The sequence below is a fragment of the Electrona antarctica genome, assembly GCF_951216825.1.
Source record: "Electrona antarctica genome assembly, chromosome: 7".
Classification (NCBI taxonomy): Eukaryota; Metazoa; Chordata; class Actinopteri; order Myctophiformes; family Myctophidae; genus Electrona; species Electrona antarctica.
Window position 1 is genome coordinate 19663036 of NC_136812.1, and position 15851 is coordinate 19678886.

Sequence of the window (15851 nt, forward strand, 5' to 3'; positions counted from 1 at the left end):
AAGGTAGGCATTTCAAAAATATTCCTCAAGATATTTTCTAACCAAGGAGTGAACTCGTGAAAACAGTCTTGTAACTCAGTTTATTTTACAAAATATTACAAAAGTAAAATGACAACTAAAACTAAATAGTATATAGTAAATAAAGAGACATGCTAAGGAATAAGCCACAGGTGATGTTCCATCTTCAGTTTCTTTTACTAGGAAGTAGGAATACAAAAATATCTGGGGGAAAAAACATGCAAAGAAATCTTTTACAAAGCATAACAGATCCAGACATTTAGTTTGCTAAATTCTTTAAGAGATGTTTAGTTGTAAAAGCCACATACCCAGGAACCATGTTTATTCATTTTGGATTAACTCTAAAACATAGGATGTGGGGGAATGCAGTAGCATGCACTACTACCGTTAGTATTCCTGGTACTCTTCACTGAGGCATACATGGCTTTAATAACTTAATTTGTTTCTTTACATATCCAATACTCACTTTGCTGTCACTGTACCAGTCTGTATGTAATATACCGCCCAGCTGTCTCACTAGGCCTGATGATCTTTACTACCTGGAAAAAGAAAGTGAATGAAAGTTTTTTCCTAAATACGACAACTTTACATATACGGTAGGTTTAAATGGAATAGTACAAGAGAGACAATGGTCATCTAGAGTAGACTATTCAGCAACAGGCACCACCATGGCCCAAACTAGCTAATATGGTCCCAGTGCCTCAAACAATGCAATTGAAAGACAATTCAGTGGTAATTAATCCATATTTCTGAAATAAATAAGTTAGTAGGTATATAATGTCAGAGGGGGAAAAGCGATCTACTGCATCAGTTTGGTTACCTGTCCTCTTTTCAGGCCAAAGTAGCGGGCCACAGGGTCCCCTGCCTGGATCCTTGGTAGCTGACTCTCCTTCAGTTTGCTGAGGTTTAAGTGTAAAGGAATAGCAAACATACCTGGCTTGTACAGTTAAATATCAGCAGTCATACTGTCATTCCTTCAGCTGAATCCAGACAGTTATGTTTCATTATAAATACCTCAATCAGGTTGTGAAGCACGAATGTATAACATCTGACTTTAAGTCCTTCCTCTTGAATGAACTTTTAAAGTGTGAAAGGATACTATCTTGCCAGTAGTTCGACCACTTCCTCTTTTGTCATGACAATGTGTTCAGGAACAAGCTGAAAGACAAAGAACAGTGTCACTAAGAGAACATTTCCCTATTCGAGCATAATGGGAGCAGTAAAGGGTCGAAACAATGTGCCGTTTACCTCGTGTTCTGTGATGTTGATGAGCAGCTCTTGCTGTAGAAACTGTTCCAGAATGTATTTGGGGGCCATGTCAACCAGAGACTGAATATAGAAATGTATGCACAGAAATAATTAGACAAATAGTAATCTTATCTATATATTAAAACAATAGATACAGCCCCAAAACAGGGTGAAGGTCAAGTACAGTGCCAATTACAATATGCCCACCACCCCAATGCATAAGCGCTAGAGTCCCTCCCTATTACAAAAGCAGATCTACAAGCTCACAGCACATTGAAACACAAAGCGTTGAGCAAATTGGCTATTTTTTGGCAAAGATTTGGTGTAGTGTAGCATAGAGTTGCCCATGTATATAGTATACCGGCCATTAAGTCCTGAGGCCGATTCTAAATATGTCTTCTAAATCCTAGGTTTTCTGAAAAACACATGTTGCTATATCAGTGGTGCTTAACCCCCCCCCGATATGTATTTGACCGCCGACCCCCACCTCTAAATATTTTGTTCCAGTGACCCACAGAAGCAAAGATTAGCCCCTTTCGGGACCTTTTCTGAATTTTGGACTGCGGCATCCTAGGGTCCCTTCTAGGTTATTCCACTCTCCATAGGAATGATAGGACACAGCTTTACCGCTACATACTAATTCCTACACGGGTTGTGCTTATAACCACGCCCCCAGGCAAGTTAAGTTTACTGAGGTTAAGGTTAGGTATAGTTTTACTGAGGTTAAGGTTAGGGTTAGGTTTAGTTTTACTGAGGTTAAGGTTAGGCTGTCAATCACAGCGACTGGCCAATCACAGCGCATCGACTGCACAACCCGTGTAGGCTTTGATATGTCGCACTTCAGAGAAGCCAAAACTTCAAAAATAGATTAAAAATACTTAACGGCCACACCGATTAATGCCGCTTCTCACACGTTTCCACAGTCTCCTACTGCAACTTTATGCATCTTTGAAACATCTCATCAACACTCAAGCGACCACGCGGGACGCGGGTCTCCGTGAACAGACAGTGGTAAAGCTGCGTCATATCATTCCTATGGAAAGTGGAATAACCTGGAAGGATTATTCTAGGTTACCGCCGTCCAAAATTCAGAAACGGTAACCGAGGGTCCCGACTCCCGAAAGGGGCTAAAACAAAGAGTTGAGTTAAACATGTTCGCTTTGAAATACACACATTTTCAAGATTTTAAAAAACATCTACAAACTCATAGTGTGCCACGCTATGAGCTTGTATATCTAATGACAGATGCATCATGGTTTTAATGTGTTATGGTACAATAGAAGTCAATTCAAATTACATCAAAGTTTACTTCAATGTTAATATTAACTATAATATACATGGCTTATCATTGATCTTTTACCTGTTTGGCTGATGGCGTCATGCCCATCTGAACAACAATGATGGCACGTGTGATGTTCTCCTCCTGCATCCTCTGACAGTACATCTTGATGGTTTTGATTCCAACCTTGGGTTCCTCTGATAGGTGAAGAGACATTAACAACACTGACGTTATATTCTTGCTGGATATTAAATGACTTCGTTTAAAATTGTCACATTTGCCCTCGGGCATTAATAATTGACCATAAACGCACCAGGAAAGAAAACAAACATCTGGTCAGTGGGGTCATCATTGTGTGCAACCAGCACAGTGAGATCTGTCCGTCTGGGGCGACCCTCACTGGGCTTGTCGCCAAACTGACTCTTGAATTCATCCAGAGTCTGGTCCAACTCATCCTGGGTCACCAGATAGCCTCTGTCATGACACAACTGAAAGCAGAGACAGGTTGGTTTAGCACGAAGCAAACAAAAGATTGGCTCCGTTTCTTTGGAACCTCTATATCTACTCTGCTACGCTTTAGCTCCGAGATGAGCTAAATGAGATAAAGCGTAGCAGCGTAGGTTCCAAACGGAGCTAACAAAAGATCAGCACAATCCTGATTAGACACATTTCTTCTTATTATAAAATATGATGATGAATAATACCTGCAATGGTACTTTAATGTCAATTCAACTTTAAAACGAAGTATATTGTATTCATATATTTGAACGTTAGATAAACGTTCAAGTGTACTTTATTTTGTCGTCCACTCACAGTTAAGTTTTTTGTATTGAGTTGTGCTTGAAATGTACTGTAATTCTGCAAACTGTTCATTAATACTTCAATCAATCAATAGATCTAAATTACTTGATGTAGCTACCCTGCAGCTCGTAATGAAATCTCATTCACACAACAGCACGGGGCTAAACGACGTTTAGTTGTTTTTTACGACGCACCTGCATGATTGTTTTACGGATTTTCCAGAGCCTGTATGTTTCTTCCTCGTCATCCATCTCCTCTCAGGTGAATGTATGATGTGGACTTTTATTAAATGCGTTTTTTATTCCACTCTCTCTGTGATGTGCTACTCTCTCACTCACGTTTCCGTCTAACGTCGCAAACTGATGACGTTTATCTGTCTGTGTCATCATCACTGTGCGACTGAGATTCCAAAACAAAAACAAAAAAAGGATTAATAGAAATCTAACATATTTGATGAATTAATTATTTTCGAAGTGTGTGTGTGTGTGTGCATCTCGTAATTAAACGTTATTTTAAGTAAATAGCCGCACCACGACACGGCGAGGACAACGTAGATTAAATGTGGGCTTAAAGCAAACATTATGTACTTTTGTTATGATTGGTATTCATTCAATCAATCATTCTACACGGCACGCCGTGTAGAATGTAAGGTAGGGCTGTAACATAGAAAGCATTGACTCCAAGTTCTTCTCCCAAGTTCCGATCACTTCAAAATAAAGGCTTATTTTATGTTTTCAGAAAAAGACGGGGGAAAGTAGCAGGCAGCGTTGATTCAATGCAAGGAAAGCACGATATATGTTGGCCATAAAAAACAGTGAAACTGTAAGCCATATGTGCAAATAATGACAAATGTGTTAATAGTTGCGGCAATTTAAAAAAAAGAAATAATAACTTCATATTGTAACATATTTGACTTTTATTTTTCAAACTAACAAGCGGATGTAAAAGGATTACGCTAGTCTGATCTCTGATGAGCGCACACGCATTTCGCAATTCGCACATATTTTTGTGCACATTTTTTGTGCACTCCAAACTCCACTGAAAAGGGTTTGACAAAATGAAACCACTAGTCTATCGACTGTTTATGTTTGGGGCATTGGCGAGCAGCTGCAGTGGAGTGCTTGCGATGGTATTGTACTATTTTTTATTGACAACGGTAATATAATTCATTATGTCTTGTATAGGCCTATTTAGTAGGTTAAGATGTAGCCTATCTGGTCGTTTCATAGATGTAGCTATTGTTGTAAAGTTTATTTAATTTGAACCTCTGTTATTATTAGTTAATGTTTATACTGTACCGTTGCGTACCGTTACATCCCCGGCGCCAGTCTCCACAATATAGCCCTAGCTATAAAACCACCATAAAACGCCTAATCCCTGTTCTCACCTTTGATGTTTTATTTATTTATTTGGTAATGTTACTTTACTCCAGGGACATTTGGTCAATGTATAACTCCTATCTTCATTGGAAGGAAATGCAGGTCTTCTCTGATAATGTTCTCAAGCTTGCACAGTCATGCACGATAACAAATGTCAAGTTTGTTTATGTTGTCAGCGTGCACCTTATCTCATTTAACCACAGCCATTCCTGAGCAGTTTACTTGAATATCATCATGGCAAAATTGTGTGACAATTTTGAATTAATGAGGGTGACTGTTTCTTCTGTGTCCCTGCAGCATTTCGCCACATCAAATTTATTATTATTATTATTATTATTATTATTATTATTATTATTATTATTATTATTATTATTATTATTATTATTACACTTATTATTATTATTATAAAATTGGCTATGCTGTGTTTACCAATGGAAATATAATTATTTAGCATTTTGCAGGGTACAGAGTTATAGATTGTTTTATTGAGTTGAGGTTTATACGTAATTGAAAATAATCCATCCTAAATCAGATTAGATTATTACCCTATCAGGCTATCTATCACTAGCCATGTTGAGTAAGGCTCTGCCTAGTACCGCCTCAGCTCAAATGCAAGCACTCCCACTGGCATCTCGGTAGGTTGGTTCACTGTGAGAAAACTGGTATGGAATTCTGTTGCCATTTGACATCTAGTGTAGACACATAGTCAGCAAATTCTTACTGTAATATATTAACAATTTAAATACGGTATTATTTCAATACTTTATTGAGTTATCAATGTGGAAAGGGAGAACCCCACCCCAGCCAGTCTATACACTCAGGCATGTTGCCTAACTGTATACAGGATCAGCAGTAATACTCACATGACATGGGCTTGGTACTTTGTTAAAGAACACTTGTGCAATGATAGGTCATGCAGGGAAAAGTGTGATCTGAGACCTTACAGTTACAGGATCATCTATTTGCATAATTTTCTTCCCTGTTGTTCTTAATAGGAAAAAGACTCAGACATAACATTGATTTGCCTTTCCACGAGAGTATGCCCCTGGTAGTGTACAGTATAAACTACTATATGGGCATATATATGTTGTCCCCTAGTAGTGTGTATGGTAACGGTTATGGTATTATGTTGTTTAACCACCCTAGCGTCCCTATTCTACAAAAAGAGGCAAACATAACCAATGCACAAGCTCACAACATGAGCTATATTAAATTGGTGTGTAGAGGGAGAAAAGGAAGAATAGTATAGCCAAGTATCCCTGGGGGACCCTGGCCAACAGAGTATACAGTTTAAGTTGAAAAATGACATAGTGGGTCACTTCAGGCATAATGTTTGACTGATGTAACCTTTAGTATGTTAGAGCAGCAGACGGCAGTATATGATGTAATGCATTGCTTGACTGTATGTCTCACGCCTCTAAGAGAAGATAACCACATGCACATCATGTAGCCTGTGGAAAATGTTGTGGACTGTGGACCACTGCAGACGTGTGATTGATCAAGTCACAGTCCACTTATCTGTCATGTTAATCATCACCTGAGCCTCATAAATAGTCACTCAAATATGTGCCTTTTGTAGCAGCGAGAGTCAGTAGTGGTTATTATAGTAGGACTGTGGACAGCTGGTGAAATCACTCAGAGTTTGGAGATACCACTTTCTGCCTTCTCAGTGGGACTTACTGAAAGGCAGTCATGGGTCTGCTAGGGCCCACCATTCTCTTTGCGGTCTTGTTGCAGACTATGGTAAGACCAGCTGAACTGGTGTTATAATTAATCAAATATCATGATATTTTGAAAGCAGTGTGAGTGTGAAGCTGATCATTGTGATAGGGCTGGGGTTTTCAACAGGTGGTCCGTGAAGGTATTGCATTAGCTCTTGTCCATAGCCCTAATGTCCTTTGCTGCCGTTGCATTAAGGCTCTGCCACTCTTTGCTTCTAGCCCTCGCATGAAATGCAGACTAGCCTATAGCTGAAATGACGTTTTACCTACTCGCCAATACAAAGGCGGTTTGTGTAATTAGAAAGCCTACTTTCCTTAGTGGATGCACTCTGAGCCCCCACCACACGTAGAAAATGCACTTTTTGGCCAGAAAGGGATTGTATTTCCACCGGGAAACTCCACTGCGCCCTCTACCGATATTGTCAAGAGAAAAATCTCATCTGGTTTTCCTTCCGGAGAAAATAAATCCCTTTCTGGCCAAAAAGTGCATGTTATACATGTGGTGGGGGGCTAAGAGTGTGTCCACTAAGGAAAGTAGGCTTTCTAATTACACAAACCGCCTTTGTATTGGTGAGTAGGTAAAACGTTTTTTATATTTAAGCTACAGACGAGAGGCTGGTCTGCATTTATGCGAGCGTAGGAAGAGAACAGTTCCATAGCTCTAATGAAGGCATTAGAGCTATGGACCAGAGCTAGTATTGCATGAGGTCCATGACCATGCATTTACTAATGTAGCAAAGTGATTATTTTGTATTTTCTTCCAAGGAACAGTGCACTAAACATGTGTGCACAGTTCCGTGGAAGTGCGTCAATGTTGTCAGTTACTGGAAAGTCTGAGGTTAAGAAATTCCACAGAAAAGGGAGTTAGAATCTCAAGAAGTGTACCAGCTTGCCTGATTGAGTCATCATTATTATTAGGAATTGTGCCCATCCTGTTTCTGCAACTGTATATCAGTTAATCTGAGTTTAATGGAAGGTTGGATAAAGTAAGATAATGGAATAAGGGTAGGGCAACCGTGGGATAGGAATAGATCAGTTGTTCTAATATATATCTTTTGGCTCTGCACCACTCGTATATTTCAGTTAAATAATGCCTGGGCTTGATATAATTTGTTGCACGTAGTATCGCGCAATGAATGAAATCAAGTCTTTAACATGATCATGATTTAATTTCAATTTAATTCAAATTAGCTATTAATTCAAATATTTTCTTACATTTGATGGACTTTTGAAATACTGTATTATTTAAACATATTTTAATACATTTAACGAAGGCATTTTATTTATTTATATTTTAAAGATATATTTAGTTATTTCACTTAATTCAAATATCTTTTTTAATAATCCTCCCTCCCTACTATAGAGTGTGCTGACCATATAAGGAGTTCCTCTCTGTCCCCAGTTAACCCCTGGGGTAAACAAAAAATCTTAGGTTTTGTTTTTGGCTAGGGTTAGCCAGCCTTCATCCAATCAGGATGAGAGGGGCCATCAGTAGTATGTAGAGACATGGGGATGCATTGCGTAGCAACTTAGCAAGTGTTACGAAAGCACTAAGCTTAGCCCATATCTCGTCCCAACACAACAGTGTCAGGGTGGTGGTCCCTGGTTCACAATCAGTTGAAAATCCCTGTTATAGCGGATCAGAGAAGTGTATTATGTGAATGTGACATGCCATCACTGCCTACATTTTTTTACTTGTTTTTATTGGCTAGTATTTGGTTTTTTGAAAATTCAGTTTATTCAGTTTATTGAGTTTTTTTACAGGCTCAGCAGGTCATATAGGCATGTATTGAAGCAAATAATCAATGTATCTCAAAATAGTCATTCAGCGGGTAACAGGATAAATTTAAAAAACAGTTAAAAAAGTAATTATAATTGAATAACTAATAAACAGAGTAAAAAACAACAGCAAAAACAAAAGCAAACAACACACACACTGACACACGCACGCACACACACACACACTGACACACACACATTCACGCGCGCACACACACACACACACAGTATGTTGTCGAGATGAAATACGTGGAAATGCTTTTAAGGTGAACCTTCATACGAAACTTTGGATGCAGAGATAAGCGCAAAGATTTTGGCTCACATCTTACATTGCATAATAAGCTATTCACTGTGCAGCAAATATGTGGACATTGGCATGTGTCCATCTGCACACACAAACAGATCTTCATCATTAGGAAGACGTCCCAACAAGTTGCAACAACTAACTCCCCCAAAGTTGTTGTGAAACTCTCCTCTTGTTTTTCTCTTATCTCCCTTTGTATGTTCTGTCTCCTACACAGAGTAACCCAACAGAGGAATGGCAGAGAGCCACATCTATTTATGACTTCTCAGCCACCGATATTGATGGCAACGTAGTACCCCTAGAAAAATACAGGTTAGTTATATGGCTGTTAATAGATAGAATATTAATATCAGTATACTAGACAGTGGGTAATTTGCAATATACTATGTATATGTATATATATATATGTACAGTAAATGTGAGATAGTTACAGTATGTGTTGATTTAAAATTCCTTATTGGCAGTTGTAGATGTTTCTTTTGTAATATGCAACCACTACTGTGTTCTGTGTCGACATGTTTAATGTATTGTTGTATTGTCTATGTACTGTATTCATTGTGTTGTGCCAGAGGACCCCCTCTAAAACGAGATGATACATCTCAAGGGGCTATCCTCTAAAGGAAATAAAATTTCAATATATACTGAAGAATATGTTTACTTTAATCATCTATTTATAAAAGAAACTTTAATACACCAAATAAAATCAATCAATCTACTGTATAGTTAAAGTATGTTGATTCAAAATTCCTCATCAACAGTTGTAGATGGTGTACTACAGTATTAGGACCCATACTGTATGTCTTTACAATTCTATATGCACAGTCCCGTACAGTACTGTATGTGTCTGACTTGTTTCCAGGGGGAATGTTGTCATCATCACCAACGTTGCCTCTAAATGAGGTAAAACCCCAGTAAACTACTCTCAGTTTGCGGAGATGCACGCTAAGTACGCTGAGAGAGGTTTAAGCATCCTGGCCTTCCCCTCTAACCAATTTGGGAAGCAGGTAGGTTACATCTGAATTGCTTGCCATATACAGAGGACCATGCATACACAGATCGATATAGCAATTATAACAGTGCACACCATAGATGCTTATTGATTATTCCAGCACCAGCATAATTCTAGTGCCTATTAGAATAAATAAAATTAACATAAAGTTAACCATCAAAGATGAATGTCTTAACACAAGTGACAAGTGGTTACATTTAGTGTGGATACATGATCAATCAGCACCTGAATAATAAAATAAGTATTTTGTTTTACTTCCCAGGAACCTGGCACTGAGGCCCAGATCAAGGAATTTGCTAAGTCCTACAATGCTGACTTTCCTATGTTCAGTAAGATTGATGTAAATGGGGACGATGCCCACCCTTTGTGGAAGTGGCTAAAGGAGCAACCCAACGGGAGAGGCTTCCTGGGAAAGTAAGTTGTACTGTATGGTCATGAGCAAGTCAATGAGTGAACACTGGGAGACGACAAAGGAAAAAAATAACCTTTTTGTCAGGTCCCATTGTTGTTTATACAATGTCTCCCATTCCTCTGTCATATCAAAGTTCCTCTCCCTTCTAGAGTCTAGTTCTAGAATGATACCATAGCATGATTCTGAGTTATAACATTTATAAACACTTTTAATATTCCTGAATTGACCTTATCTATGTTGTCATTTCTATCAATTTGTTCAATTATTTGATGGAACACTTAGTATGTAAGTATCTATACAAATACTTGGTTACTTTACACCACTGCCCCCTTGTTGATAAGTTAGACCAATAGACCCCGCCCTCCCTGTCCCAAAGGGTTAGGGTCCCCCACCATAACCTGTATACCCCTCTCACTCTCCTTCCATCTGGAGTATGATGGATTGCACAGATAAGCCAGTGGTTTTGTGCTGCCTTGTAATGCAGCCAATCCTCCTTTATCATTAGATGCAGAGTCTTATAGTTGATTCTAGTTTTCTTCCCCTGACATATATATCTAGATATAAAGATATGCAGTGTTTTAACATACCTTTAAATATACCACATGTAATTCAGTATTGAGCAAACTGTTAATTGCACTTCCTGAAGGACAGTTTAAATAATAATATTATCCCTCCATTGGCTCCCGGTCGCGGCCCTCACAAAACTATGATGCTAGCCTTCAAAGCAACCAAAGGTATGGCAACCCCATATCTTGCAAGTCTGATCAGACCCTACAAACCCTCCTGCGTGCTCATATCAGCCAACGAAGGGAAGCTGAAAGTACCTTCACTTAAAACGCCGGGACAATGCTCCACACGTCCCAAACGCTTCTCCCTTCTGGCTCAAAAACTATGGAATGCACTTCCCATTGCAATTAGAACTGCAGACTCACACCCAATCTTCCGCCGTCGTCTGAAAACCCACCTCTTCAGACTCCATCTTAGCCCGTAGCACTTGCCGTAGCACTTTCCCTAGCCTCAGTGACCTTACAGGCGTATGCAAAGGCTAAACTTAAGTAACTTAGATTTTATGTAGACATAGCACTCTATAGAGCGTCGCAGTCCCGCCCCCTACCAGGGCCCAGGAAATGATTCTCCGTTCATTTTTCTCATAGACATTTCAAAAAGTATTTATTTAAAGACGTTTACGCCGCGGACAAAGCCAACAAACACCATTTTTTGGGCCGAACAAATAATTAGAAAAAAGAAAAAAACGGCAGGTTACAACACTTTTTTTGTTGTTTTTCTTCTTTGTAATTATTTGTTTGGTCCAAAATATTGTGTTTGTTGTCATGAGTTGTCACGACTCGAGTTGGCTTTGTCTGCGGCGTAACCGTCTTTAAATAAATACTAATAGAAATGTCTATGGGAAAAATGCATTGGGAATCATTTCCTGGGCCTGGCGTCGTCATGAAAGGGGCGGGACTGCGACGCTCTATAGTGTATACGTATAGTTTAATTATATAGATATTCCACTGTTCTTAGCTTACGTAAGATTCATGATGACTATTTTATGTATTTAATGTTTCTGTTCTTGTAGCCAGTGTGGTTGGTATAATCTTCTCACATGTTATTTCTTTCACCCCTGCAGCAGTATCAAGTGGAATTTCACCAAGGCAAGTACAGCATCTATGTTCAGTCACTCTTAAATATTTGAGTTCACATGGCAATAGCAATGGTATACCTTTCCTGTACAGAGAAATTCAAGTAAAGTATGTGCAATGTAACCGCAATGTTACTGTAAGGCAAATAATTGTAATTGTTTTGAATATAGTTATAGAAGGCTACTCATATGATAATACCCATACAGAAAGTAAACGCTATATACACATTGACAAGATGAGCAATTTGTAGAAACTAATTCTTTGTTTATGTGCATTTAATGATCTAATATCCCGCTGATCTAATATCCCGCTGACTCTCTGTTTTTAGTTTCTCATCAATAGAGAAGGCCAAGTGGTGAAGAGATATGGACCAATGGATGATCCCAGTGTATGTATAACATAACCTCCTTGTTTGATCTAATGCTGAGTGGAATAACTGGACTACAGTAGTCCTTTAAATGCTGAAATACCATCGTAGATGTGTGTGTTATTGTCTTAGACTTAAGCAATATTACACAAGAGGGTGTGGGTTAACGTGATTATTGCCACGACAGTGATGCGGTAAGGAACGAGACTAAGTCGAGTTCCGCAAGCATCACTGAAGTGGCAATAATCACGTTAAACCACACCCTCGAGTGTAATATTGCAATTATACAACAGTTACCCTTAAAACTAAGAAAATCGCTGAAAAAATATTTGTAATGACAGATGTAGTCACTACGACCACAAACGTGGTTTGATCCACGGCTAGAAGCCGTTTCAACCAATCAGATTGCTTCCTCGAAACGACCTGTTGTATAATTAAGCTTGGAGGGACACTATCACGATTTTCAACATTACCTATTTGTTGTAGGGCTTGTGTGACTTTCGAATGCCACCGAGGTTAACTCCAGTGGTTTTTAGCACCTACTCTCAGTGGTTGTGTGGCGTGTTGTCTTTGCTATATGCTATACAGTATACTATATGGCCGTGCCAGGCCAAAGTTTGGCATTGAAATGCACCACGGGTTGTTCTATGATGATCATCAACATTGAAATGAAATGCACATCAAAAGCTTTATATTGTCCCTTTCCTTCCAAATCGGCCATCCCACCCAAACTTGCATTAGAAAAACAAAAAGCCAGACGGCAGAGGATTAAATGCAAACAAACTATTAACACGTAGTCATACTCTGAGAGTTAGTACAGATCATTCGAACATTTCTGTTAAAGTGGGATAGAGAAAGTAAAAAGTAAACCAATGACATTGAGATTGGTGGTCTTCTTTGTAACTAGTAAAAATTTAATGCGACATCAAATATCTAAAAACGAACTACAACAGAACATGTATCTACCGGTAATAGCATTAACTTTAGGTAGTGTAATTGATTCTGTTTATTAAAGAGCTGGAGAGACAGGGAGACCCGTGCTACTGAACAAACAATTTATAACAATGAGTACTATCAGAATATAGAGCTATTTAATTTAACACTTAAAATCACTTGCCCTACCTTTTAATGTAGGCTACTTGTGTGTATTACAATGCTTTGAGTGGGAGATGTGTAATGGATTTCCTTCTGCTGTTTCTTGCTTTTCAGGTGGTGGAGAGGGACCTTCCCAACTATCTTTAAATCCATACTGACTGACTGATGCTTAACTTATTGATTCTACATGCCATCATCCCTTCCTCCTCTACCTCTCCAAGTACCAGTGGCTATGGTTGGGTCCACCCCAGACCAGTGACGGTATGTCCGTAAACCCGCTTGGCGGATGGGACACACCTGATGTAAATGGCGTGCAAACCTTCTGGGAGGACTCCAACACTTTATCCATTTAGTACACAAGAGAGAGAGAGGATTAATCCATAAACTCATTAGTAACTCTTATGACACTATGTAATAATCAGTTAAATTGTAGCATCATTTTATAATAAAAACGACTAAGATTTTGTTCTAATGTTAATGTTGTCTCGTGCGTAATTTATTTTTTTGCTGGAAGCACATTTTTCTAGTGTTTTGTATGAATATTGATATTAATTGATATTGGGTCAGAGGTAGGTTTATGTTCTGTGATTAAATATGATAAATTAGATAATTATAGTGATAATTCTTTTAGATTCAGCAAATAATCGTGAATTAGTGTTAGTGCTTCCAGTGGAAATTTAAGATGACAAAATTGTACTACAGTGCCCTCTATTGGAAATAGCTACTAATGGCATCTATATCTATCTGACTATAAATGCACCAAGTCTCTGTACTTGTACTGTACGTCTGTAATCCACGTAACTCGAGAACCGTTCACCCCACCGACTTCAAATTCGACACACGCGTTCCACACCCCCACAGGGAGTGCAGGGCCTCTGCCCGGGCCAGATTCCATATTTGGGTATGCCTGACCAAGAACTGTTCTGACATAATTCTGACATCTGCATAGACTCCATATTTGGGCATGCCTGACAAAGAACTCCATATATGGGCATATTAGGGACACGGACATAATATCTGGGTGGGACATGCATTTCCAACTTGCATCGTTCCAAGTAGGCCAGTGCCCAACGGGCACCGTTGTAGAGGCTCCAACGCTTAATATCTGGGTAGGCCAGTGCCCAACGGGCACCGCTGTAGAGGCTCCACCGCGTAATATCTGGGTAGGCCAGTGCCCAACGGGCATCGCTGTAGAGGCTCCACCGCGTAATATCTGGGTAGGCCAGTGCCCAACGGGCATCGCTGTAGAGGCTCCACCGCGTAATATCTGGGTAGGCCAGTGCCCAACGGGCACCGCTGTAGAGGCTCCAACGCGTAATATCTGGGTAGGCCAGTGCCCAACGGGCATCGCTGTAGAGGCTCCACCGCGTAATATCTGGGTAGGCCAGTGCCCAACGGGCACCGCTGTAGAGGCTCCAACGCGTAATATCTGGGTAGGCCAGTGCCCAACGGGCACCGCTGTAGAGGCTCCAACGCATAATATCGGGGTAGGCCAGTGCCCAACGGGCACCGCTGTAGAGGCTCCAACGCGTAATATCTGGGTAGGCCAGTGCCCAACGGGCACCGCTGTAGAGGCTCCAACGCGTAATATCTGGGTAGGCCAGTGCCCAACGGGCATCGCTGTAGAGGCTCCACCGCGTAATATCTGGGTAGGCCAGTGCCCAACGGGCATCGCTGTAGAGGCTCCACCGCGTAATATCTGGGTAGGCCAGTGCCCAACGGGCACCGCTGTAGAGGCTCCAACGCGTAATATCTGGGTAGGCCAGTGCCCAACGGGCATCGCTGTAGAGGCTCCACCGCGTAATATCTGGGTAGGCCAGTGCCCAACGGGCATCGCTGTAGAGGCTCCAACGCGTAATATCTGGGTAGGCCAGTGCCCAACGGGCACCGCTGTAGAGGCTCCAACGCATAATATCGGGGTAGGCCAGTGCCCAACGGGCACCGCTGTAGAGGCTCCAACGCGTAATATCTGGGTAGGCCAGTGCCCAACGGGCACCGCTGTAGAGGCTCCAACGCGTAATATCTGGGTAGGCCAGTGCCCAACGGGCAACGCTGTAGAGGCCCCACGGGCACCGCTCTAGTATCTATAAATGCACCTGCAGACACTTCATTGCATTCATCTATAAATGGTGTAAAATAATTAAATATTTCAGTGATTAGTTTTGATGGTCATATACCCTTACTTCTCCATAATTTAACAAATGGTTATGTTTGAGAGCATTTAGCCATAACCCTTTTACTTTTTTTATAATAAATTATCAGCAGGGAGCAGGCTCCAATTACCAGCTCAGAGTCATAGCAAATGTATCCCTCGATCTTAACACTCCCAACGCGGATCGCGTATCAATACGTTATCAATTAATCAAACGTCGGGTGCGGATCACGTATCAATACGTTTCAATCACTTTTTTATAGCATACTTTCATTCATCTTTTTACCCACCCGGACAATGAAGAACCATCGCCCTATCATTGTTGCTTAGTCCCGCTCACGTGATCAGAAAAAAAACCAAAAAAAAAAACCCCCCCTCCCATCCTGAAAACAGGAGGGCGGGCCGCTTTACGTGTAGAAGCCACTAAGCCAGTCTAAAATGGACGCGCCCATGGAATGATCCAGTCGGTGTATGAAAATAATCAAATTTAACCTAACCTCGCCTCACCAGGCTTTCCTCCAGCTATTGGCTTTCACACAACACTATACTACTCGATTCCCCCCTCCCCTCCTGTTTCTCCTGCAGGAGGAGCCTGCGAGATGGGGGCTCTGTCCTGGCTGGCTCTGTCTCTCGGAAAATCCGTT

The 15851-nt window shown here is 40.5% G+C and overlaps 2 protein-coding genes across 4 annotated transcripts; one reads left to right on the top strand and one right to left on the bottom strand.

Moving 5' to 3' along the window:
- Positions 1 to 61: 61 nt before the first annotated feature.
- Positions 62 to 3726, bottom strand: polr2eb (RNA polymerase II, I and III subunit E, b). The gene is made up of 8 exons (XM_079506416.1): positions 3541 to 3726; positions 2859 to 3033; positions 2627 to 2742; positions 1267 to 1347; positions 1118 to 1176; positions 839 to 917; positions 485 to 557; positions 62 to 222 (listed from the first exon to the last, which is right to left on the bottom strand). The coding sequence occupies exons 1-7, from the start codon at positions 3595 to 3597 to the stop codon at positions 492 to 494; spliced, it is 633 nt and encodes a 210-aa protein (XP_079362542.1). The 5' UTR covers positions 3598 to 3726; the 3' UTR covers positions 62 to 222; positions 485 to 491.
- A 576-nt stretch (positions 3727 to 4302) lies between these two features.
- On the top strand, positions 4303 to 13533 carry gpx4a (glutathione peroxidase 4a). 3 transcript variants are annotated; one of them, XM_079505144.1, is made up of 7 exons: positions 4303 to 4502; positions 8747 to 8841; positions 9389 to 9533; positions 9801 to 9952; positions 11581 to 11605; positions 11922 to 11981; positions 13170 to 13533. In XM_079505144.1, the coding sequence occupies exons 1-7, from the start codon at positions 4404 to 4406 to the stop codon at positions 13200 to 13202; spliced, it is 609 nt and encodes a 202-aa protein (XP_079361270.1). In that variant the 5' UTR covers positions 4303 to 4403; the 3' UTR covers positions 13203 to 13533. The 3 variants fall into 3 exon arrangements, with proteins under 3 accessions (XP_079361270.1, XP_079361271.1, XP_079361272.1); XM_079505145.1 differs by having other exon boundaries at positions 4304 to 4475; XM_079505146.1 differs by lacking the exon at positions 4303 to 4502 and adding an exon at positions 6317 to 6468.
- Positions 13534 to 15851: the final 2318 nt, after the last annotated feature.

Coding starts and splice junctions, on each gene's coding strand:
- polr2eb (XM_079506416.1), bottom strand. CDS start 3,597: ATGGATGACGAGGAAGAAACATACAGGCTCTGGAAAATCCGTAAAACA. Junction 2,743..2,858: donor GATGTTTGTTTTCTTTCCTG/GTGCGTTTATGG, acceptor TTCACCTATCAG/AGGAACCCAAGGTTGGAATC. Junction 918..1,117: donor GTCGAACTACTGGCAAGATA/GTATCCTTTCAC, acceptor CTTAAACCTCAG/CAAACTGAAGGAGAGTCAGC.